We start from the raw sequence: 26,850 nt of genomic DNA, 5'->3' as shown, positions 1-26,850 counted from the left end.
TTCCCAGATCGGTACCATGAATCATTCTGAAAATAAGGGAAAAGTCAAGTTGGTGGTTCTTACAATCGGCTTTGAGGAGATTTGACAGAATTCACAGTTCTCCTTGTGGCAGGAGTCTAGGGGAGATTTGACAGAAGCCATAAAAATTGTGCAGATTTTTGATGGGGGGGGGACTTTATACTGTTCGGTAAGAACAGGAGATAGATTTAAGGTGACTAGGAAGTGAAAGAATGCATTTTCCTGATTTGTGAATGGGATCATAAAATCTAAAAGAAGAGTTTACGGAAATTCAGTAGTAGCGTTCAAAAGAGAATTAGATGGTCAAAGAGAAGCCACTGAAGCACCATAGGGAATAACGGACGGGTGAAAATGAGAGCCAACATATATATGACAGGTCATAGGACTTCCTTGCAGTTGAGATACTCACCATGAAACTAAGAATCCCTTTATTTTCTGTCAGTACAAAAGTACACACCAGTGAAAATAAAATTCTCAAAAAAAATGACAAGGTCACATCAGGTTTTGTAGTTAAGAATCCCTTGTCATTACTGCATGATGTGGCAACTTTGAAGCTCCTTAATGCATACACCTTTAAAAGTTCATCTCAGACTCAACTATCTCCAAGTGTCACAGTATGTTGCAATGAACAATTTGAGAGTGAAATACAATTAAGTCAATGCCAATTCAATATGAAAATTTTGACATGGGAATAAGGCAAGCTCCTTGCGGCCCATCTGTTATTTCAGCAGATCATGGCTAATCTGCATCTCAATGCTATTCCCTGGCTTGATGCTTTTACCCCAACACAAAAAAAAAATCTTTCATTCTCACCTTTAAAATGTCTGTGTATGTGTAATAAGAAGTAAAACTGGCTCTGATAAAGTAATCTATTATAGGAGCCACATGGATGGCATGGTTAGTGCAATGCTGTTACAGCGCCAGCGACCGGAACTGGGGTTCAAATCCAGCGCTGTCGTAAGAAGTTTGCACGTTCTCCCCGTGTCTGTGTGGATTTCCTCTGGGTGCTCCGGTTTCCTCCCACCACTCAAGGTTTACCGGGGGTGTAGGTTAATTGGGTGGCACGGTCTCATGGGCCGAAAGGGCCTGTTACCATTCTGTATATCTAAATTTTACGTTTCAATTTAAAGTTTTTAAAGAAATTTACATTTCAATCTTAACAAATGTATCCTGGCTTGATTTATAAAAGAGGTTTAGCAAGAAACTGTGCAAATGCAAGTTAGCAAGTCAAGAGGGATATGTGGAATGTATGAGGGAAATTGGAAAATTTACGGAAAAAAAACTATTTTGAATACAACAAATACTTTAGCATTGAAACAATTAACAAAATAGCTGCTGATATTGATTCAAGTACAGGTTGCCTTCACAAAGTGGCTTCCACGTTTTGAGGACCTTCTAGATGCCACCAATTTGATACTCCCATTTTTAGCCCAATAATTTTATCTGAATTTCTTGCTTTTATATCTGATTGTCTGACGCAGTAAGAAAAGTTGTCGTAGTAGGATCTGACTCTACGATGGTGGTTTGAATGTCCACAGAATTTCTGCATTTCTTTATCCAGTCAATAGAAATCACCATCATGGAACTAAATATCATGGACAATCCACTGACAAGAAAGGCTGCTGTATAATTTCCTGTTGCATCCACCAACCAACCTGAAAAGAGAAAGCCAGCTGCCCTAAATACATAAAAAACTGCATTGCCTCCACATCGACACACAAACACAAGTAGGCACAACACATTCCTACAAATCTGGTTCCACCAAAAATTTTAAAAAAAACCATTATCAATGCAAACCGAAGCAGAAGTTAATGTGAGTGGATACGGGTAGTAATTATGGCAGCAATAACCCAGCAGTAACACTAATAAGTCAACACAATTGTGATTCAACCAAGTAGATGTGTCAGCTCTCATAGTTTTAATTTTCCGAAGTCCTTTCAGAACAACTTCTGTGGTGACAAGAAAACTCTCAGTGCAATCCTGAGAAGAGATAAATGGACCAGTTTGGCTGGTACTCATTGGATTAGGTTATTCATTTTGGTGGTCCTGGAATACAAGATTGTGAGCCACAATCAATTAACCAGAGCGTAGACCAAATACATAAGCTAACAGGGACATTATTTCGCCCCCCCCCCCCCCACCCCCACCCCCCACAGTGACAAGAACCTTCTTTGCCTTATGTGCCTTGGGGAACCTGACTGGATGAAACATTTGGCAATGCTTGCCAAACTACGCAAGGAAAAAGCATTCACTCCAAAGTCTAACCATAACCTGCTGGAAGACCTGGCAGTGCAAGAGTCTCAATGAAGGGTTCTGGCCCTCAACGTTCTTTGTCTCCCACAGATGTTGCTTCATCTGCTGGGTCCTTCCCACAGATAGTGCTTAGCTTCCGATCCCAGAATCTGCAGTCTGCTCTCTGTCACTCTGCAGTCTAGTCTCTCATTAATGGTGGTATTGAACGACTGCGAAGATTGCAGTCTTTTCATTCACTGCTACCAAGATTGAAGTCAAACTACAATCTCTGCGCATAAAATGCAGAGATTGACACGAGGTGATGTATATTTAAAAGCAGCAATAAATCATTAAAATTTACGGTTCATGTTGATAATTAACATTTTTAATAAATCATAAAATGTATTACTGACCTGCTATTGGTGGGCCAATAAGATAGGGGATCCCATGGATAAAGTATACTATGCCCAGAGCAGAGGAGAGGAAAGCATTTCCTGCTATATCTGATGTTACTACTGGAATGAGAGAAACATATGCCCCATCAAAGTATCCATAAAGTATTGCATAGGGGACAAGGAGTGGAAAAGATGTCAGAATAGGTATGAACAGCGAGGAAAGGCCATCCAGCCCAGTGGTTAAAATGTAACAGTATTTGCGATACTTCTTCAAACACCTGTGGAATTAAAGAGAGACAGAAGCCACAATGAAAATATTTGCAGTTTCTATTCATGGGTCAACAAATAAAATCACAATCTTGTGTCTTTGTTGCATTCAATACATAGAGAAACACAGCATTATTAAAATATTATATAGAAATGATTGAGACTTTTGGTACAGAATTTTGATTCCTAAACTTGCCAAATACAATCTCTGACTGGCACCAACTAAGTCTCAATGCAGAAAACTGACAATAAAATGTTGAATACTTATAAATAGTGAGACAGATTTTAAAGCTGCCAGCTGTATAATATCCAGTTGTGCAAGTTTGGGGTAGAAAAGCAAAACAAAAAGAACATGCAGCCTCAGGCGAAGGCAAAACTGGATAATATCAGCCAAGTAGCAATGATCCAGGACTTGAGAAGCTCAGAATTACAGCAAACTTTACCCTTACAAGCAGTATCCTGAAGGGGATTCCAGGGCACCTCTGGGCTCTAGCAATGGAACTTGTCAGAACGCTGTCATTACTGATTCAACAAACATTGGCCACTGGATACTTTGCACCTCAGAAATCTGGATGAAAGACTCTATTTGATATTCATTTGAAAGACTAAGACTCCAGGTGATATTCATGAACACATCTCTTAGGCTATGCTGGGATGTTTTCCTTGCCTTCAGACCTTCCCCTCCTTTTCCTGGACCTGCTGAAGGCTCGGCAGGAACGACGACTGGAACTCCCATTTTTGGCAGTTAAATTTCAGTGTTGAACTAACCTCTGACAACAGCTCATTTTGAATCTGGGGGGAGTTCTGCGCATTCTTATCAGCTTAGTAACAAAGTGGATCAACTTTACTCAATAGTATGTGTCTCCTATCATTCTGCTAAGAAAAATAACTAAAAAAATTAGCTCTGATTAAAGACATCAACATTAACCTGCTTCTCTCTTTGCAGATGTTGCGTAGTTTTCTGAATATTACCAAGATCTTCAGTTTTAAGTAAATGTACTCACTATTAAGTAGTTGAACATTAATACAGTAAAACTCACATAATCTGGAATTCAAATAAAATGGCAAAAAAAATTCATGGAAAATAAGAAGGTAAAAAAACTATTAAGTTTAAAAATGGCACACCTCACCATTAGTTCCCCATTCATGCAGCACGCAAGCTCAAGCAAACCAGAAAATTCACTTATCCAGCATCTACTATTCCCCATTGGTGCCGAATACCCTGGCTTTTATTGGAGATTAATTTAATAAAAATCATTACCCGGCTCTATGGAAATATGCAATACATTTTGAAAATCTTACGGCTAAAGAGTATTGTTATAAAGAGATGAGAATAAATTTGGAAAGTTCGCATCCATGGTTTTATTCATAATATGTGTATCTGATAGGCAAAATAATTCCAGGTTTCTGCAATTTAAAACTAAAATCATTTAGAAAGAGATTCAAGACAAGATTGCAAGGGGTAAATTAATTAATCCCACATTCTGAATGAGGATGTGAGATTGAAGGAGAGAGATGCAATGCTGTGGATCTCCAGTGTTTGGGTCAGACTAATTCAATTCTCTGTGGCTAAAACTGATAAGTTGGCCTCGTGACTCGTTAGAATTTCTTTTTATCAGAAGAACTGAGTTCAAGAAAACAAGCATTTACTGTGAACTCTCAGTAACTCAACCTCCTCTTTCTCCCAGCTATTATTGTTTCGGTTAACTTCTGATATCTGAAATGAACGACATGTGCAAAGAACTCTTATATACCAGAAATCTAAATACAGTCAAACCCCCAGAATACAGCACTTATGGGGATTGATAGATGCTGGATAAGTGAATTTGCTGGCTGCTTGAGATTGCATGTTGCATGGATTGACAAATGGATCAATTTTATATTTTTTTTACCTATTTATTTTCCACACTTTTTTGCCAGATGCTTGAGGTGGCCTGTTGCTTGAATTCTAGATAATGGGGATTTTACTGTACATCCTTTAGCATGCATAACTGTATGATATAGCCATCTTCACTCTGCCACTAAAATAACATTCTGTCTTGCTATTCTTGATGGTGCCAATGTTGAGAGATGCTGCCCTTATATCATCTAGGAAAATTCACTAAGAAAATGGTCTTTGGAGATGCAATGAGGTCGATAGAAATCCTAAACATGTTCACTAATAGACTGTGGAAGTCGTTAAAAATAAAAAAAGATTACACTGATACCTAATTTGTAAAACCAGATATCAAGAAAGTGAAACAAAAGAATTGGAGAATGATTTGAAAAGTTGAGATAAAATAGAGAAATGTAAACGATGGCAGAAGGTGAATCATTAAGAACACCAAGAGTGGCACAATTTATAAGTAAGAGCTTATAGAGATACAGAACCTTTTGAGGCTGCAGGGACTTATTCATGCAGAATAACAAACCAATATTTTTATCTGTAATCCATACCCTCTATCCATTAGCCAGCCAAATGAGATGTTTCCAACAATGTCCACAATGCCAAGGATTGACATTAAAAAGGCTGCTTGTTTCTGGTTGACCCCAGCACTTACAGCGTACGGTACAAGATGCACAAAGGGAGTACTGCAGCCATAGGCCATGAACAGCAGTGAGACAGCAAATACAAGGAAGTCTGGTGTAAGGAGGAAGGCATATTCTTTATACGATGGGCAGCAGTTACATAGTTGCTTTCTATCACAATCTTTTCCGGGGCAGTTTAGATCCACAGAATGGCGCAGCAGTCGAGGATCTTCACGTGGAACTTTGTAGCTGCATTCATCAGAAGTGCATCTGCTCACAATACTGTTAATGGAAGAATTGGGCAGATCCTCTTCAAGGGAAAGGGGTCGCAGCAGAGCACCACAGGCGCAAATATTAGCTACAAGGCCACCAAGGATGAGTAATGCGCCACGCCAAGAGTACTCTTCAATCAGCAACTGAACCACTGGAGCTAAAACAAAAGTCCCAATTCCACTTCCTGACATGGCCAACCCGTACGCTATGGCTTTCTTCTTACTGAAGTACTTTCCCACAATAGCAATAGCAGGAGAATAGGATAAAGCATATCCACAACCTGCAACAGAGAACACAATTATTAAAATCATCATGTATTTAAAAAATATACTGTGTTCTGTTGAATATTGACATAAACTCACTCCCTGTCTCTCTGGTGCTCTGAAAGCCCATTGAGTTTGAAAAAGACCAACTTGAGGACATTACAAAACTTATTTTATTTTCTCTGTTTCAATGCCAGAACAGAGGTTTCCAAATCACTGCTCTGATTCATTAAACCTGGCCAGGAAGCTTTTCCTCCTTGTCATTCTTGTGGAAACACGATGGGAGTACTAAATTCAGACAGAACAGTGCACAAAATGGGCTAGAGAAACAGAAGGAGATCTTGCCAAGAGGGGAAAACCCATGAATACGAGACAGATCTATAAATCTAACTCTTCTGGACTTCCTCTGGTCTGTGTATCATAGAATTGCAGACTGCAAAATCTCCAGGACGTATCGTCTGGCCACTGATGTCATTTAGATGTCCAGTCCAGCCGTTCTCAATGGGAGCTACATGATCCCCCGCACCGGGGGCCACAGCACATTTAAGTGAGAATCTCATTTTCTTCTCACCTCACGTAACATAAGGCACCACGACATTTTCCTTTTACAAACAGCAAGAGGCTGGAATGACTCAACGGGTCAGGCAGCATCCATGGGCAGGAAGGGTTGGTCAATGTTTTCGTTGGGATGCTTTATTGAGACTAAAGTTAGAAGACAGATATCAAAGGGGATAAAAGAGGGGAGGGTAAAGAAACTGGGAAGGGACTAAGTGATGACAAGAAGGTGGAAGAGGTGGAGAGACAGGTAAAGGAGATACCACTGAGAAGAGGAGGGAAAGTTAAAGCATAAAGTAAGGATGGAAGACGGTAAAGAACAGATGGAAACAATGGAACCAGATCGAGATGGGAGGGTTATCTAAAAGAATGATGACATGCTGTTGTGCTTAGGGCAGTCTGAGAGGACTATGATGTGTTGTCCCTTGTTTTTACCATTGGTCTCATCCTGGCAATGACTGCTACATCTATATGGGAATGGTAAGGGGAATTCAATGGGTGGGCAACCAGCAGTTTGTGCTTGGATCCACAGACAGAGTGCAAGTGTTTGATGAAATAGTTGCTTAATCGACCACTGATTTTTCTAAACCTAGGCATGAAGTGGTTTCTTGCCAAATCTGCTGATATTGCAGGAGAGACACCAAACACTCAGCTTCCAAGGAGCCAAATACGTGTGGGAAGCTGGGCAGCTGTAGAAAAAAAATGCCCAAACTAAAAATGCAGCAAGGTTTAGACAGCAATGCATGAACACATTAGCTATGGTCAGAAGCACTCACACGTGTGACATGGGAATTAGGATTGATACCATATTGAAGAACAAACCAAGGTAGGATATACATGGTAAATGGTAGTGCACTGAGGTAGAACAGAAGAATCTAAGAATACATATACATAATTCCTTGAAAGTAGTGTCATAGCTAGATAGGGACACAAAGAAAGCTTTTGGCACATTTGCCTTCATATTACCTTGAGTATATGAGTTGGGACGTTATGGTAAATTTGTATAAGACGTTGGTCAGGCCAAATTTGGAGTTTTCAATTTTAGCCATCTAACTGCAGGAAAGATATCAATAAGATTAAAATAGCGCAGAAAAGATTTACTGGTATGTTTTCAGGTCTTGAAAAACTGAGAAAGGATAAAAAGGTTAGGACTTTATTCCCTGGAGCATAGAAGAATGATGGAAGATAGAGATAGACAAAATGTTGAGGGACAATAGATACAATAAATACAAGTTGACTTTTTCCATTGAAGTTTTGAGACAAAAGCTAGAGGACATGGGTTCAGTGTGAATGGGAAGGAGCTTGGGAGGAAGGTTAGGGGGAATGTCTTCACACAGACAGGGTTGGGAGAATGGATTAAGCTGCCAGCTGAATTGGTGAATGCAGGCTCATTTTTAATATTTAAGAAAAATTTGGACCAGTATATAGATGGAAGAGGCATGGAGGGATATGGACTGGATGTAGGTGAGTGGGACTAGGCACAGACTGGAGGGGCCAAAAAGCCTGTTTCTCTACTGTTATGCTCTTTGTGACATCTTCATTATGCTTAATTTGTGCTAATGTGGTTTAGGTAACTGGGAAGCTGCAGCAAGTAAGACCTTCATTGCATCTGTACATTGTACTTATGTATGTAACAATAAACTCTCATTTATTCATTTGTCATGACAGGAAGCAAAGTGCTGGGAGGTAACACCAATGCCTGACAAACCCATCTCCTGATGCCAAAGGAAAAACAATGCCAACAAGCCAGTTGTTCCCAGTGTCCCAACTAGCAGCTTCAACGTGTTTAGTTAATCCGGTGGGGGCAACAGGACGGACGATGTCACCTGCAGAGTCCCAATGGGAGTCAAAAGATGCCAGGCTATGTGATGTCTTCAGGAGCCCTGCACATAGAGACACACCAGAGCACCCCACCTCCCAGAGAGATCTCCTGTTTATATTCCCAGCATCATGGGCATCACAGTTAGTGTAGTGGTTAGTGCAATGCTGTTACAGCGCCAGTGATCGGGACTGGGGTTGGAATCCCACGCTGTTTGACTGTAAGGAGTTTATATGTTCTCCTCATGCCTGCATGGGCTTTCCCCAAGGGCTCCAGTTTCCTCTCACCATTCAAAAGGTTACTGAGAGTTTGGGTCAGTCAATTGGATGGCATTGGCTTGTGGGCTGAAAGGGCCTGTTACCAAGCTGTATGTCTAATTTTTTTTTAATCATGGTCCGATCCATCAATAATGCCAATGTTCTTCTCAGAGCACTGCCTCCTGCTGGCAGACTTGTCACCTCAAGAAAGAGCGGAAGGTTAGCAGATGGACGTGGAAGCTGAAAACTTGCAAAAACCTGGAAGGTATTACGCATCTTGGAGAACAGGGAAGCTCTTGCATGGTTCCATTTTGTCCTAGTATGAAGTAATCAAGATGAATATCAAGGATTCCTCATCTTTAAGGATGTTCAGAAGATGATTCAGGGTCAGAGAGAAATGAGTCGACTCCCGAATCTGCTCCTGCTGCAGTGTGTAGGGGTGGATGTGGAAAAGGAGCTCCAGGAGGTAAAGAGCCTATCAGCCTCACTCTTTGCCTTGGAGATCTTTAAAACCCGATACAGCAGAGATGCAATGATCACTGTATGTGGTCCTCCCATCATTGGGCTCTGAGGAACTCAACACCTTGCAAATTTATCACTGATGGAATAGTTGGGAATCTTCTATTGATACCATATTGACATAATGTAAATACAGTCTGCAAAAGTAACGATTGGTACAATGTTCTGCACAGCATAACTATGAATAAAGTATATTACAAAGAATATTGGAACATTGAACAATAGCATAGGAACAGGCCCATTGGGATGTGATGCCAAATTGAAGTAATCCCATCTGCCCGCACATCATCTATATCCACTCAATTCCTTGCATGCTCATAACTAAATGCCTCTTAAATATTACTAATGAATTTGCTTCCAACATCCCGCACTCCTCCCACCCCCCCAGAAGAGTGCAATCCAGACAGAGACTAATCTTTGTGTTGAAAAAAATGTGTCACACATCTCCTTTAAACTTTCCCTCTCTCACCTTCAACCTCATTATTTCATACACATCTTATCAGCTTCTGCCTTAGCATCTGAAGCACCACAGAAAATGACCCATATTTGTCCCATCTCTCCGTGTAGTTAACACTCTCTAATCCAGGTCATATCCTGGCGAACCTCTTCTGTTTCTCCAAACGATCTGTACAGTCTTGAGGGATGATGCATCTTGATGCACTTCCTGCAGACGTTGTTGTGAGGGTCACTTGGCTGCTTCCTGATCTACCACATCTCACAGGAGGAACATATCACCCAAATAACGGGCATTACTGCCCTTACTGTAAACTAAGGAAAAGTCTTACCTCTGCACTGAATGCAATGAGGAATTCGACCAGTTCCTCCTGGTGTTCTTGAAACAGAATTTATAAAAAGGAAGACTACAAAGCTCATTTTAAATTGGCATGAATGACTTTTGTAAACATTCAGGAGTTTTTCAAATCCAGAGTTAGGAAGCCATTGAATGATGTTTTTGTGGTGATATGTAATTACACCACTAGGTCACCAGGGGTCAGCCCAGAGACCTTGTATATAAAGCAGTCCAGAGCTACAGTCTAGCCTTCCAGGTTCGTCTTGCAGAGAAACAAGACCTCTTAGTGTACATATTAGTTTATTAACGCTGTCTTATACTCCCACTGCTGGCGTGGTTATTGTCAGTACAGTTTTAATAGCCAAAACACAGCATAGATGATTTTACAGTAAAATCTCACCAATGAATAGCAGACAAGGAAGACACACATACTCCAGCAGAACCAACAGGATCAGGTGAGACCTTGTCTTGCACAATAACTGAGCAAACATCGGAAGTCTCAAACTTGGCAGCAGCCCAATTCTTTCACAAAGTTTTAGCTCTCCATCAAGATAAGGAAATGATGCTTCATTTCATTGCTGTCCTTAAAAAAATGTCAGCACAGACAAGGTACATGTAAGGTCAGGTCAGGTCTTCTGTTTCTTTTCACTGTTCCGACTTCGGGTAGTTAAGGCGCCAGTCAGGGTAGAGGTGTGCACCTCTTGCAGGATGTGGGATATCAGGGAGTGTCGCTGCTGACTCCATCTGTGTAAGGTGCATCCAACTCCAGCTCCTGACTGATTGTGTTAAGGAATTGGAGCTGGAGAAACTGCGGATCACCCATGAGGTAGGGAGAGTCATAGATTGCAGTTGTAGTGATGGGATCAAATCTCAGGTGCAGACTGCAAGTAGTGGGTGTCCGCTAAGAAACGTAGAGGGAGTATGCAAACAGTGTAGAGCTCCTGTGTGTCCATTCCATTGGATATTGGTGGGGGAGGGAAGGTACATCAGTGAGTAGCAGCAACAATAGTCAGTTCAGTAGGACTATGACTGGCTCTGAAGCTCAGCGAGGAAGGTCAAGTGCTGGATGTAGGGGACTCCATGATTAAGAGTGCCGATAGGCATTTCTGAGGCCATGAGCGACACTCCAGGATGGTGTGTTGCCTCCCTAGTCCCAGGATCAAAGATACCTCTAAGTAGGTACAGGACATTTTGGAAGGCAAGTGTGTGTAGTCAGAGGTCATGGCTCATATGGATATTAATGACATAGGTGCATCGCCTTCCTGTCAAGAGTTTTCAGCATCTGGTCAGATGTTCAGCACCTGCATGTCTTAATTTCAAATTTCTAATGTAATTGATGTCCTTACCAGTCAAGACTCCCAGCGATAGATATAGATACTCCAGGCACGTTGCAAAAGAACTGAGAATGAGGCCACTGGTAGCCAATAGTCCTCCGAGAATCACCGTAACTCTGGTAGAATAACGGTTGGTAATAATACTCCCAATAGGAGCTAAAGAGAACAAAGAGAATGAAAATTATTCATTATTATCGCATTTCCAGCCCACATTTCCACTTGGTCCTTCAGCCCAATGTCGATGGCAATGAGCTAGTCCTATTTGCCTGTATTTGGCTAATATCTCTCTCAGCCTTTGCTATCTAAATGATTTTTAAATGTTGCAATTTTACCCACCTCGACCATTTCTTCTGGCATTTTATTCTGTAAACCCTCTGTGTGAAAAGGAAGCTCCCCAGCTGCCTTTTAAATCTTTCCCTCTCATTTTAAATCTATGCTCTCTAGTTTTAGCCCCCACCACTCAAAATGGGAAGAAGACCATGAGCACGTATACTATCTTGGTTCTCTGTCAAGGTCCTCAGCCCATCCCATCCCCCATGTGTCCACTCCCAGAATCAATCACTCAGATTTAGATACACCCCCCCCCCTCACCCCCTCCCCAGGTATTGAATGCCAAAAGTTACTGAGTTCCACTCAACTCTCCCCTGGGAAATGCATCCAATCACCTGCACCAAGCTCTGGTTACTGAAATGACACAAAGCAATTCAGCATGTGAGCCTCGTTTTGCTTTTCACCAATCTTCAGTTGTGTGTCACCTTCCCTTACAAAAGGGAAGAATCAATATCAGTGAGTGTGTGGCAATTGTGGTGGTACATTATTACACCACTAGGTTACCAGGTGGCTCACCTGGTGACCTTGCATATATAAACCGGTAGAGACCCATCCCCCCTTATTCTGGCCTAGGCTTGCACAGAGGCAAGACCTCAAGACCTAGCTGTATATATTAGTCTATTAAAACTAGCGTTTTACCTGCACTCTGTGATTTGATGCTAGTCGCCATCAGCAATGTGTGCATGTGTGAGAGGTATGTGTGTTTTTTGGAGTGGTGATCATTTTTGGGTGGCTGGGATTTGATCCAATCTTTTCTTCAACTGGGAACCGGGCCTTGGTGCATTACTTCTGAGCCTGAGCTCTCTGTCCCATTGCCTTGCCTCTCAGTCCTTGGCGGGTTTCCTGGATCCCTGACCCTACATTCCTTCTATCTGGATGTCCACCTTTTCAACAAGGATGCAGGGGTTTGGCCCTTGAATCAGTGAGTTCTCTGCCACATATCTGCAACTGCTGAGTAAACAGTGCAGCAAAAGCTGTGCAACTTGGCTGGGGCATCATTTTGTACAGACATGGCCTGAATTTTGTCTGTTGCTGTGCACCTCTTTGTCTGCTAATTGGAAGAACATAACAATTTGCTTCAAACCTTTCGAGAGCTGCAACTTGTAAATCCTGTTTCACTGCAATCTGACAAACTGGAATAGGTTGGGACAGGTCCCCAAATTAAATTTTATTTACCGTCTCCTTTTTAAATTGCTGCTTTTGAAAGTTCTCACTCTTTTTAAATCACTATGAGATATTAAAATACCAAACATACTACTTAACAGAACAAGTAAAGGAATCAGACAACAGATGAACAATTATTATTGAGCTCAACACAAGAACAACAGGTTCATTGATGCATAGACCAAGCCTAATTTTTATAACTTCAAAAATTTTTCTTGTAGTTGAAAAACGCAGATCATATTCAGAATATTGCAATCCTCAGCAGAACTCTTAAACATATTTCTATTACTGTTTTGTAGTGTACACCAGATGGAAACAAGGCATAAGCTCCTCTCTGTTGTACACATTAAACAATGTGATAATGTATGCCAGGCTCTATTCAGAGCACAATAAACTCTGTTACTGAGTGACTCTGGTGAAGAAGAATAATTAACCACAATCATCAAGTGTGTCTTTGGAGCATTTAAGGACACAGAGTAAAATAACTTGGCTACAAACTCCTGATGGGGAAAGACAAGGTCCATCAGGCATAGAGGTTATCAGTGTTTACAACCAGCAAATGCGCTGATTGAGCAGGCTACTTCTTTCTGAGATAATTTCACATTGCCGGAGCCGCTGTAACAGCAGCTCTGCCACTGGTGCTGATTTGGAGAGAGAGAGAGGAGAAGCAGAGGGACAGCACTCCTCAGCAGGGTCCAACTGCCCAGTCCTAATGCCAATGGTTGCATGCAGCTTTTAAACAGCTTGTTAAAGGGGACAATGTTTTTTTTAAATTTATAATTCTGCAACAGTGGTGCCTATGCTGGTAGCGGGCTCAATGGGTTGCCACCTCCAGGGGAGCAGACCGGCAGAGGGCACCAGAAATGGGGAGAAACACCCTCCCCCATTGAGAGGAAGAAGTATAACAGATGACCCTACAGGTCAGTGAACACAGCAGCAAACCAGCGAGGGGCTCAATGGCTGAAGGACCCACACAGAGTGGGGGCACTTGGCAACTTGTAACTAAAGGATCCACGCTAGCTGTAGGCTACTGGAGACTGGCTCATGGGAACCAGGGTTTTGGAACCAGGATTCAAAAGGATCCTGAGGACAAGAAGGTCCCCCACAGGACCTCGGGCACTGAAGGCTTCCTGGTCATGTCAGAGGTTTAGATCTGGAGCCTGGGTTGCCAAACAGATAGAACAGGGGTCTGTGCGGCTACAGAGCCTGCAGCGGCATTAGATGCGAATCCATGGACACCAATGATTCTCAGTGATACTCCCTTTTGCTTCTCTTTCTCTTACTGTAAGTAGCACCAGGCAATACTAACAATGGCTTATTCTCTGCCTTATGGGAGACTAAAGGAAATTTCATGCAATATTTCTTTTTTTGTTTTATTACATGACAATAAAAGAATCTTGTATCTTTGTTGTGTTACGGGCCCAGAGGACCCAATAACCCAGTAGCAAAAGAAATTCACCAAGACAAATCGTCACTTAAACAAAAGTTGCTTTTAATTATCTTTAAACATGAAAACAGGATCAAACTTTAACTTATTACTATTAATTTACTTAACCCCCTTCTAATTCTAAATGCACGTGTACGTAATGTGTGTGTAAGTTCAAAAAAGTTCTTTGATTCACAGTCCAATCTCACTTCTCATTCCTCCAAGTTCACTGGTTGCAGGCAATTCTTATACTGTGCACAGAATTTAACATTTATGAATTTCACCAGGCTTTGGTGCTTGAAAGGTAAATGGTTACTGCTCAGGAAGGTTCTTGTCAGATTTCAGAGAGAGATTTGTTGCTCGTTGGACACCCACAACTGATTCCTTTAGGCCAGCCACTTCAGTGTCTTGCTGAAGGAACTTGCCCCATCAGGGTTTTTCAGATGATAACCACTTTCTTTCAGCTCACTACAGAGTTCCTTTTTGCTTCCCTTAATTCAAGTGAAACATTATACAGCCAAACATCTCCTCTTGTATGGACCACAAGGGATCTGAACAGGCTGAACTAAGAACTCACAACCCACTTTCAAAATGGGGTTTTCCACAAGTTTGCCAGCTTGTCCTGCTCCAGTCCTAGATCTGGCTGAACTGTAGAACTGAATTCTCTCTCACACTCCAAGAAAACCACATGGCCCTCTTAGAACAGCCAACTGCATTCAGACAGACTGCAGCTCCAGACCTAATCTTCCGAGTTTGTTCATCTGTTGCTTTCCAAAACAATAATTACACCACAGCATGTACAATTAACACCTACTTGTGAAGCCCTTTTAGGCATCCTTCAAAGTTTTTGCAAACACAACCGAAGCCTGGACTGTCTGGCTTGAGCAGAGGTCTGGCATTTTAAATGCGATCTGTTTTGAAGTGTTTGAATGTGACCTACACTAAAAAACCTGCCACAATTTATCTCCTTTAAAGCCTATCTATATACCAGCATGTTCTATTCTTGTTTCTTCCATTGCTTACCATGCTGTAACCCTTTGCTACAGCTTAATGGTGGGCATCATTTTTAGGTGTGCTGGTCTACCGCCCACACTCTGCATCAAATGACTATAACATTACAGATTGTGATGGAATACAGCTCAGCTACTGGGCCATACTACTATTGTTGCCTAGTTTTAATCTGCTTTGATTCCATCTCATTTTAGCACAGAAGTGTTTTTTAGACAGCAATGTTGGAAAAAAAATCTGTAAACATTTTTTTAACATAAATTAACATAATTACTCACTCTGAGGCTGTTTACACTGCACCCCTCAAGTTTCTGTCCACGTTAGTCCCGGTGCTTTTACGTGGAACAACGTGGCCTGAGTCATCAGCTGGATGTCGAATTCATGAGGTGAGTTTTGTGGGCCGATTTAGACTACAAAAATTAGTAGGGGTCCTGCAGGATAAATTGCGATGCAGGAATGGACTAAAAATTCCTGCACTTTCCTTTATAGACCGCGCACATAACAGCAAATTGTGTTGATTGTGCCGTTACATGCCTGCAGTCTAAAAACCATAACTGATAACAAAACACAAGAGGGGATTCCCTGCATATAAACATGTGCAGACGACAAAGTGGTGCAATGTGATTTGGACGCAGCTTTTCAGGTTATTAGTTACTGGTCCAAACAGAAGTATGTGCAACTGAAAGACAGTTACAGGATCACTCACAAACAGAATTTACACCAGCAGAGGTTTTCAACTTAGAAAACTTGGGATATAATCTTTAGTGTAAAAAATCCTAATTGCAAGAATATAATCAGGACATCCAAAGTAATCATTATGCTTGCTGTAAAACAGCCAAAAGCTGAACTGTGACGATCATTTTATTGGTATTTTCCATTTTTAAATTGTGAAAAGTCAAGTGGACAAGTATTTAATTATAAGCCTCTAACCCAATGGCAGAGTTGCCATGGCAGCAGGACATAAAAGTTTCCTTCAACTTGGTAGACAAGTAGGATTGGCTCTGCTTTGTTCTGTTGCAAGGATTGCTACATCACCCATAGCCCCTCGAGAGCCTCACCCCAACTGCCTGTAACAGTTGACTGTTACAAAGAAGGCATTAGCACAAAGAGTTTTCAGTGGCTTCGGTGATTTCATTTCAGTCAGTTGGGAAAGAACTGAGAACTCAAAGTTGCCAAATAATTGTGTTGTCTCCAATAAATCAGGACTTTTATTATCTTCTTTGCTCGGAGCCATAGGTGTTCTCACAACCTGTTTCCAAATGAAGTGAAAACAGCATGTTAAACAAGATGGAGGGTAAATTTTAAAATTATGTTCATATTTCAAGGTCCAGTAAAACCACAGGAGCTCTTGTAACATCAGGAGATTTCGAAGCACTATTTTAAATCCGATACTGGGGTGGGTTAGTGTTGGTCGTGATTCGTCCTGGTGCTCCAAATTGGGAATAATTCATGAGCAAGTTGGATTGGTTTTTATAACATTTTCTTGCCATTGATCAGTAGTGTCATGCACCATTCTAATGTGAATATTCGCAATGCAACACAATGGCTAAAGTGAATCTGCATCTCAGAACACAGGTTTAAACTGCAATACGCAGATGTGTGCAATCCAGACAGAGAATGCTCTCTAGTGGTGTTAGGGAGAGTGCAGGTTTATGAGGGGAAATGTACACTCACCAAACACCATTGTAGTGCAGTCCACGGTGGAATGTATCCATGCTGTCATCGCATAATCCTGAGCAAAATAATTCTGAAACTCCACAAAAAATATAGAGAGGCACCTAGAGATGCAAATCAACGTTTATAGCAGGAAAACAAAATGTTCTGTATACACAAAGGGTTCTTTAGAAAATAAAAACGAAAGGAAAGATTAATTAATATCTTTAGAAACAGTTCAGGGCAGTCACTCCCCCATCAGAATCTTTGTTAGACAGATTGAATAAAAGCATCAACAAATGGGATGTGTCACTGAAACATATTGACATGATGAGATTTTTTTTAAAAATGCCTGTCTCAGCATTCTGGAAGCCACCATGGTTAGAATTGTGGAAATTAGATCTAAAATGGTTAGAAGACATTTGTGATCCATCACAGGTCTAATGGGTCTATGGGAAACTGCTGAAGGTTTTTCTATTCTAAAACAAATCAAGCTCAGCTCTTCATTATCTATACACAAAAAATTCTGTTCAGTTTTCTTTAAAATGCTGAAGGCAAATGTTATTAGTTTCTCTTGGCCATCATCACATAGTAACATCATGCATGCTTTAGCTTGAAGTGTTACATGCAAACTCCAATGGCCTTCTCCTGGCATAATGTACTGCTAAACATCCATTACAGAAGCTCAATTAAGAGTGTACAATTTATATGAACAGGTAACAACTTACATCAACTTATAATGACACAGAAAGCTGTCATATGGCCCAACTGCAATTTGGTCAATCATATCCTCCATTATTTCCCTCAAATTCCCATCAGCCTACACTTTATTCTTTTGCTATTTGCCTCCACTATTTTGCTATTTGCCTCCACTATGAGTAATGAATGGGTGTTTTCTGACTACCAGCTAATTTCTTTGTTCATCCTCATACTGCCATTCTTGATGAGCAGGGTAACCATAGTTTAAAAATCCAGTAAAGGTATCAAGGAACGTTAAACTAAAAAATAATCAGAGATCTGCCAGAGATTTTCTCTACATTTTTATGATGGCTTTGATGTTGACATTCAATGGGAGGTAAATCATTGCCAACTAATTTCAATTCCAGATAAACAATTTATGGCCAGGCGAAAGTACATTGATCATGTATTCGTCAGAGAACCTCTTCAGGATTGGTTTCGCTTGGTGGTCGTAGGCTCGAGATGGTCGTCTGGGTTAAACGAGCAATGGTGTATTTATTAATTCTGAACTGAAAGATTAATGTGTTAATTCCTTAAGGGAATTTTAGATCAGAGTACAGACCCTTAAGGATCTGATAGTGCATTGATGTTGATTCCCTTTTGCATTTAATGTGGGGGGGTAATCATCCAATAATTCCAAGTCTGAGAACAATTTAGATCCTACCAATTCTACAAATGATCTTGGGCTGTCACTGACGGCTGCTGTTCATCATTATCTGCCTGTCTAAGGTTCATTTCTTAGTCATCACAAAATATATCACTCTTGTCAACTTTTGGTACCAGCACAACTGAATCAATTTCATTTTGTCACCAACTTTCTCTGGCTATGGGACTGGGTGAGGTTTATAATATCAGAGATTGGATCAATGCTTTGTATCGAGTAATGTCAAAAGATATAAAAATAGCTCAATATTTGTTTTGAACCATCTCCATGTAAGAAACTGAAGTATCTTCATAGATTCTAAATATGTCTAACCCAGTGGCATGCTTAGCCTAGCAGTTGGCACAATGCCATTACATCACCAGCCACCCAGTTCTGAATCTGGTGTTGTCTGTAAGGAGGTTGTACATTCTTCCTGGGTCTGTGTGGTTTTCCTCCAGGTGATCCGGTTTCCTCCCACTCTCCTCCTAAAAGATGCAGGAGGTTTGTAGGTTCATTGGTATATTTGGGCAGAACGGGCTTGTGGCCTGGACAGTCCTTTTACCATGCTGTATGTCTAAATTTAAAATGTAAACAATTTAAAAAATGTTTGCTTTACTTCTCTTTAAAATTTAAAAATGCTGACCTTTAGTTCTTTAATGCAGCTCTTCCTATACACTGTTAGTCAATCTTCAATTTGGTACTATGTCAGACAATTCTATGGCATTCCATACATTTACAGAAACTTGCCTTGAGACTAGGCTTTTTGTCAAGAACAGATGACAGAATTTGTTATTATACCATAGAAAAAAAAATCTGTAATCATCTCTTCTGATGTGCATTATTGATAACTTCTGACTATCAGCTGTAGTTATGTTTCTACCTGATTCCAAATAAAATTACTTGGCAAATCTATGAAAAGTTTCAATTTTGAAAGCCAAGTCAAATGCAATTGTTGCGGACCATTTAAGCAACACAAAATCTATCCTTCAGCACATGGTGTAATAATTCACCAAAGATGAATTAATAAATTAAGTTGGAGATTGCAGAATTTTACCAGTTTCCAACCAGATGACATCAATATCAATTTCCTTTAACCCCTCCCCCAGTCTCTCTCTTTACCTCCTTTCTGTCTTCCTCCCTCCAGATCCCCACCTATGCCCTTTCTTCTACTAGTAGAGAGCAATTGTTCTTTTCCCTCTGCCCTCTCCCATCACTTTGTAAGCTTATTCTCTTCTTCACCCTCCCAGCAGTCTTCCTCCCCTACCACCTCTTTAGTCAGCTGAATGCCAGCTCTTCGGCACTCCTGAAGACTCCTCATTGAGTGCCTTTCACTTTCTATGGATGCTGCATGGCCTGCTGAGTTTCTCCAGCACTTTTGTGTAGTTAAAATGGTGAGCACGTTTGTAGGCAACCCCACATTCATGGTATGGTGAGTAGTGAAGAAGATTATTGAAGATTAGATCAGGATCTAGATGAACTGGACCAAGGAAGGGCAGAGGTAGTTCATTCAGACAAGTTAATTAAATGATCTAGAATATCACACTGATGTTCCAAAAGTTCACAGTTACATTTTAATGCAATAAATAACCCTAGAGGACTTTTAAAACATAGGTTAGATCAGTGGTTCTCAACCTTTTTCTTTCCACTCACATACAACTTTAAGTAATCTCTAGGCCATAGGTGGTCTGTGGTATGTGGGTGGGAAGGGAAGGTTGAAAATCACTGCTCTAGACCTAATTGTTACTGAAATATTTTGCTTGAAAAAAATTGTCATTGACCCATTTCCTTTGGAGTTATGAAACCAGGCATATAACGAGCCAATGAGGTACAATTAAAACAGTGGTATTCAAACTTTTTCTTTCCGCCCACATAACACCTTAAGCAACCTTACTAATCACAGAGCACCTATGGCATAGCGAATACATAAATGATACGTGAGTGGAAAGAAAAAGGTTGAGAACCACTGGATTTAGCATAACTAAACATGTAACAAATATTTTCAGTGTTCTACAGTCCCTCCCCCCCCCACCCCCCCAAAACCTCACACCCCACAGGAAGTTAAAATTGTAAAGCCCTAAATCTCAAATATATTACAAAACCTCTGTGGGCATCCACTAGATAACTCAGATAATTTAGAGGAAGATAAAATGGAGTCCCATCAACCAATCTCAAGCAGGCAGAGAATGGGTTAAATACACCTGACTGTTCATAGCCTGGTATCTTCATGCTGTACATGTCTAGGGGCTTCATGTCAGATTCTATGTCCTTGGCTCATTTTTTAACCAGGCAAATACAGTCAACTAGTTTTCACATTTTTCACAAGTCAAAGTTAGTGGGTCATTTGATTTGGTAAAAGAGTGCATCAGGGATGACTCATGCCTGGGGTGTTTATTTTAAAACATACAGCATGGAAATAGGCACTTCTGACCCATGAGCCTGTGAAACCCAATTACACCCAATTAACCTACAACTCCTGTATGCTTTGAAGGATGGATGGAAAACTGAACACCCGGAGGAAACCCACGCAAACACAGGGAGAATAATATAAACTCCTTACAAATAGTGTTGGATTTGAACCCAGGTTCTTGGCACTGTAACTGCATTGCACTAACTGCTACACTAACTATTCCTGTAAGAAATAGGATTGATTGCATGGAAGTATTCCTCTTTCTTTGGAGAAGGTTGATGGGTTTGGCTTTGCACATGGAGATTGACCTTTCAGGCTCCTCACGGTCACAGATATAATCGTTCATGAAACATTGCCCGGGAAGGCTTTTTGATTAATAAGAAGTTAGCTTTTAAATTGGATTCAGTTTTTGAGGCAGCTGGTAGACTTTTGATGGTCAATTGTAAAATTTTCTTTGAATGTTGGACCTTAATAAATGTTTATGCTCTTGATATTGATGATGAACAATTTATGATGGATTCCTTTAATTTAAGTCAGGCTTTTGGTAGGAGGTGACTTTACTTGTTGTTTAGACTCAATATTAGATAAATTTCCTAAATTGGTAATGAGAACTAAAATGGCTAAACAGTTAATGGTGCCTAATGAAGGATATGAATTTGGCAGATAGATGGAGGAAATTAAATCCTAAAGAAAAAGATTGATCATTTTATTAGTTTCTCTATGATTCTTAATGTAAAATAGATTTGTTTCCGCGAAGCCAAGCTAAAGTATCAGCACAGTTACAAGGTCAAGTTTTTAAGGCTGAGTGTAAGTCTAGGATTTTGTCTGATCATTCTTTGTTATTAAATACCTGTACTGCTTCAGAGAGAGTAGAGAATTGTTTATCGTTGGTGATTTAATTTTTTTTTGTTGAAAGATCCTGAATTTTGTAAATTTATAAAGGACCAAATGAAACTTTTTTTGACAATAAGTACAGGATCAGTTGACAGTAAATTTGTTTTATGGGATGCTTTGAAAGCCTATTTACGAGGACAAATTATTGGAAAAGGAGATAGAGATTTTGAAAAAAAATTTACAACGGAATTCTACAGAAGTAAGGAAAATACGTTGAGTTAATTTGAAATTACAGTATAATTCGTTACAAATGTATAAGTTTGAAAAATTATTACAGAGAACTAAACAGCAATATTACGAATTGGGTGAAAGAGCTCATAAAGTATTAGTATGGTAGTTAAAAATGGAACAAGCTTCAAGAACAATAAATGCCATTAGGCATACCTCGACGATTATGTATAAACCTCAAGAAATTAATGATGAGTTTCGTATGTTTTATGAGAATTTGTATACCTCTGAAATATTGGACGATGAAGTCAAAATTGAATTTTTTTAAAATCAGGTTTAATTTTACTTTCCTTGAAGGATATGGATATTAAGGATTTAGATGCTTCCCTTACTACTAAAGAATTGATGGAAGCACTTCAGTCTATGCCGAGTAGTGTTAGGTCTGCTTTGTTCATGAATGAGTGAGTCAAACACCAGACTGAGTCGAAATCAAGGTTCTTTGTTCTTTATTGCCGGATTGTAACACTTGCAACTAACAGTGTTAGTTGGAGAAGGCGCATTCTGCCGTTATCAGCAAGTGGTGTTTTTTATATACCTTAGGATACGTACTTAGTAAATTATCATACCATGACATTGTCCAATGAATAAACTGTTGCTATCCTTCTCTGCTAGTTTCCTACACATCAATTTGTCATCCCCACTCTTATCTTGAGAGTACAAGGTCACAACTGCATCTTGTTACGGCCCAGCACTGGGTGACTCCTTCTACATTCCCAGCTCATGATGTTTTTACCTAACAGCAGCAAGTCTTCAGGGGATGATGGATTTACTTCTGAATTTTATCAGGAATTTACTTCCTTCATTGATGGAGCTTCTGGTGAAGACTGGGTCCTTCCCAGATTCTTTTTGTAAAGCAATTATTACTGTTATTCTTAAGAAGGATAGGGACCCCTTAAAGGCAGGATCCTATAGACCTATTTCTTTGTTAAATGTGGTTATAAAATTGTTGCCAAGGTTCTGGATAATAGATTAGCCAAATACTTACCTGATTTGATTCATGTGGATCAGGTGGGTTTTATTAAGAATCGATATTCAGCAGATAATGATGTCAAGTTGATTTCTTAAGTTAATATTTCTTGGGAGCAGTTTGACCAACCAATGGTAATTTCTCTTGTTGCAGAAAAGGCCTTTGATAGAGTAGAATGGAGTTTTTTGTTTAAAGTTTTGGAAAAGTTTAATTTTGGGCATCTTTTTATTGGTTGGATTAAGGCTTTATATAAAAATCCTACTGCTAGGGTGGTGACAAATGGACAGGTGTCTTTAGCTTTTGTGTTATCTAGCTTGACTAGAGAAGGCTGCTCTTTGTCACTAGTTCTATTTGCATTGGTTATTGAACCTTTGGCACAGATGATTAGGCAGGACAATACTATTAAAGGTATTAAGGTGAAAACCGATGAATATAAAATATATTTGTTTGCTGATGACATTTTAATATATTTAACACAGCCTTTGCAATCCTTGGAGAACTTACATAATGACTGGAGCAGTACGGTGAGGTATCGGGATATAAAATTAATTGGGAAAAAAGTGAAATTAAGCCTTTAGCCGAAATGGATTATTCGCTTTGTAGACAGGTTGCGATTTAAATGGTCTAATTGGATTAAATATTTAGGTATTATAATTGATAGTAATTATAATAATTTATTTGAATTAAATTGTCTACCTTTATTGTCTAAAATTAAGTTTGATTTGAATTGGTGGAAAGATTTATCTATAACTTTGATAGGATGGGTTAATTGTATTAAAATTAATATCTTTCCCTGACTTCAATATCTTTTTCAGTATATTCTTTATAGGATTCATCAAAAAAAATTAAAAGATCTGAATACTTTGACGAGAATTTTTTTTGTCTAAAAGCACTGAAATGCTGAAGAAACTCAGCAGGTCCCAAGGCCTCCGTAGGAGGTAAAGATACATAACCGACATTCTGGGCCTGAGCGCTTCTTCAAAGTATCAGTAAAAAGCAGGCGTGCGCCTGAATTAAAGGTCTGGGGAAAAGGGAAGAATAGGCAGGGGGAGGAGTACAAACCAAGAGATAAATTGGAGTGAAATGAATATGTTAAGAGGCTCTGTGAAAGGAGACCAAGGGAAAAGGAAAGAGAAACAGAGCCAAAGGAAAGGAGACAAAGGGAAAGATTTGTGGGGGGGGGTAATGGAACGGAAAAGTTGTTGTTAATGCCGTCTGGTTGGAGAGGGCCCAGATGGAATATGAGGTGTGGTTCCTCCAATTAGCAAGTGTCTCAGTCAGGCACGGTCTCGGTGGTACTACTTTGAGGGAGTTGCTTGACTTTTGTGGGACCTTTCAATTTTGAGGGAAGGTCAGCCCCAGTCAGAATGCTCCGCAGCTGGCAGAGGAGATTGCTCTAGTTGTTTGGCCATCTGGATATGGGAGTCGAACTGATGGTGAAGGAGTGTAGAGCTCGTCGAAAGAACCAAAGACTTGTTGATCCAAACCAAGGCTTTTATTAGCAAAAGACCGGAGCTCTTCACAGGTGGCCGACCAGTCCGGAATGATCCGACCTGGCTAGGGACACAACCCTTTAAGGCCCAAACAATAGGTGTGGCTTAGCTCTCAGCCAATCGCTGTAAGCACAGTCTAGATACAGTAACTATATACACTATGTACATTGGTGATAGATCTGTACTATCACAAGGAGTAAGGCATGCAACATAGAGGCTTGTGGCTGAAGCCTCCAGATGTCCTATTTCTGTGGGTGTTATGACGGCCCAGGCTGAGGTGTTCCAGAATTATCTTTGTCCACTTTACTGATTAGACCCAGGCCCTGAAATCTCCTAAAATAATATTTATGCCCAGTTGTCCCTGGAGAGAAGGAGCAGTGAAGAGCGTTGGTTCATAGCATTCATGAGCACTGCAGGAACTGGAATTGAATCCACGACAGCAAAAACTATTTTATTTTAAATCTTGTAAAATCAGTATTTTCCAAAACAAAAATTCACACACATAACAAAAGGGGTTCATGGGATAAATCTAAAAAAGAACTAGAAAAATATGGGTTGGAGCCAGAACAAATTTACATCGACTGTCCTGTCACACAGTCCTATCATAGGGACAGCAGGGTTAGGCATAGAATGAAAGAAAGAAAATAAAAAGGATGCAATATAATACAAGTTGTACCTCTTTAATCTTGTAAAGTTGGGACCTGGCCATTGCTGGACCACAGAAGATGCCAGAAAACACGGGCATGTGCACGCCTGCTTTTTACTGATACTTTGAAGAAGGGCTCAGGCCCAGAATGTTGGTTATGTATCTTTACCTCCTACGGAGGCTTCAGGACCTGCCGTGTTTCTTCAGCATTTCAGTTCTTTTAGACAAAAAATTTTCTCACCAAAGTATTCAGATCTTTAAATTTTTTTTGATGAATCCTACAAAGAATAGACTGAAAAAGATACTGAATTCAGGGAAAGATATTTATTTTAATACAATTAACCCGTCCTATCAATGTTATAGATAAATCTTTCCACCGATTCAAATAATTGTGGAGGTACCTAAGAGCAGGCACAGACCCCGCAGTAAGTGCCTGCTGCATCCTTCTGGCCGGCTGTTGCTAAGTGTGCCCACCACACCCTTCCAGCTGGCTGACGATAAGTGTGCCCGAAATGTCCTGCCAGCTGGGTGTTGGTAAGTGTGCCCACTGAGCCCTTTCAGCTGACTGTCGGTAAGTGTGCCCGCCACATCCTGCCTGCTGGCTGTCGGTAAGTGCATCCCACACCTCCCACTCGGCGTCAGTGATGGGACGGCGCAGGTTTCTTTCCCACTCTTGACCACAAGAAGAACCTTCCTCCTAATAGAGGAAGATTTATTTCCACACCACTTCCATTTGTTCTGAGGAGGCTGGTGTGGGGAAATGCACCTTCTGTCGCACATTGGGCAGAAGCAGTTTGATGGGATGAGTGTGTGGGAGCTTATGGGGCTCCTTTCACTATTTACACACGACTTGTGATAAATGAAGGCGGGGTCCTCATTACCATCGGGCAGCACGTTTGGCGTAGCACCAGCAATCGGGATCGGGGTTCGAATCCTGTAAAGAGTTTGTACTAATGGCGGCAGATTCAAACAAGCTGGACCACGGGAGTTGCCGGACCACAGAGCACCAGGTAAGAGAGGTACAACCTATAAAACTGTTTCATCAAACAATGCTCAGGAACTGTAGAAGCAAATATTCCTGGCAACACAAACTCTGAATGAACCAGGGTATATGAAGTTGTCTGCTTAAAAGACCACAGCAGATGTTGATCAACTCTTATGGAGCAACAGCGGTGACAGCTTAAAGCGTGCCCCATTAAAAGGCAACAGTGTGAACACAGTTAACAACCAACATTCAAATGCCACACAGTGAACAGAAACACTCGTCATAGCTCACATTAAAGTGGGTGGTTCCAAATTCAACACAATATGCTTGTCCTTAAGTGAATGGTGAGAGATTTTATAAACAAACCTGGATACCGCTCTTGTACAGACATTGACCAAAAAGCAGCTGATAACAACCATCCAACCCCATCCTCCATCTGGGGCTTCCCTCAAAGGTGCTTTAGAATGACGTGCCATTGTTGTTCTTTGTGATTCACACAGGTTGCAGTGGTTCTTTCTGCTGTTCTTCCAAGGTCAGTTCACAAAATCTGACCAAGGGCCTGAACGGATTGCTTGTAAATGATTTTCATTAACCATCTGAAAAAAAAACGAGACATAATGAAAGGTAAGATCAAAGATCGAAGCCACAGGATTCAAAGGTGGTGAATCATTTGCCATTCTAATATGCTGATGTAAATGATTCAACTCCAGAGGGGGAAAAAAAATCAATCAAATAGCAAGGGTGTCTCGGCAATAATATTGGAATTTAAAAACAAATGCTCTAAGAGGTGAGGGGGAAGCCGGAGCATACTGCCTCATTGTGAGGAGAATTCTTGATAACTGACCCAGGGAAACCTTACAGGAGTAAAAGAAAACAAAATGTTGGAGAAGCTCAGTGGATCAAACAATGTCCTTGATGTAGCAAAGGTGCACCTCCTATGGACATGGGAAGGAGCCAGGGGTCGGCCGACTGGTTGGGAGGGATGAGTGCACGAGGGAATCACGGGAGTGAGCAGATCCCACGGAAGGCCGAGAGGGG

The 26,850-nt window shown here is 40.6% G+C and overlaps 1 protein-coding gene across 2 annotated transcripts in view; it reads right to left on the bottom strand.

The window, feature by feature from the left end:
- Window positions 1-482: 482 nt before the first annotated feature.
- Window positions 483-26,850, bottom strand: part of slc16a12b (solute carrier family 16 member 12b) — a 57,213-nt gene continuing 30,845 nt past the window's right edge. For both annotated transcript variants that reach the window (XM_069900610.1, XM_069900611.1), the window contains exons 2-7: window positions 26,179-26,408; window positions 16,833-16,936; window positions 11,243-11,386; window positions 5,349-5,973; window positions 2,664-2,923; window positions 483-1,673 (exon numbers count right to left, since the gene is read on the bottom strand). In XM_069900610.1, coding sequence (XP_069756711.1) covers window positions 1,477-1,673; window positions 2,664-2,923; window positions 5,349-5,973; window positions 11,243-11,386; window positions 16,833-16,936; window positions 26,179-26,288 — 1,440 coding nt within the window. In that variant the 5' untranslated portion in view covers window positions 26,289-26,408 and the 3' untranslated portion in view covers window positions 483-1,476. The remainder of the gene's footprint in view (window positions 1,674-2,663; window positions 2,924-5,348; window positions 5,974-11,242; window positions 11,387-16,832; window positions 16,937-26,178; window positions 26,409-26,850) is intronic.

Source organism: Narcine bancroftii, chromosome 10 (genome assembly GCF_036971445.1).
Source record: "Narcine bancroftii isolate sNarBan1 chromosome 10, sNarBan1.hap1, whole genome shotgun sequence".
Classification (NCBI taxonomy): domain Eukaryota; kingdom Metazoa; phylum Chordata; class Chondrichthyes; order Torpediniformes; family Narcinidae; genus Narcine; species Narcine bancroftii.
The sequence above is the reverse complement of the archived record's forward strand: the minus strand, read 5'-3'. Positions and strand labels throughout refer to the sequence as shown.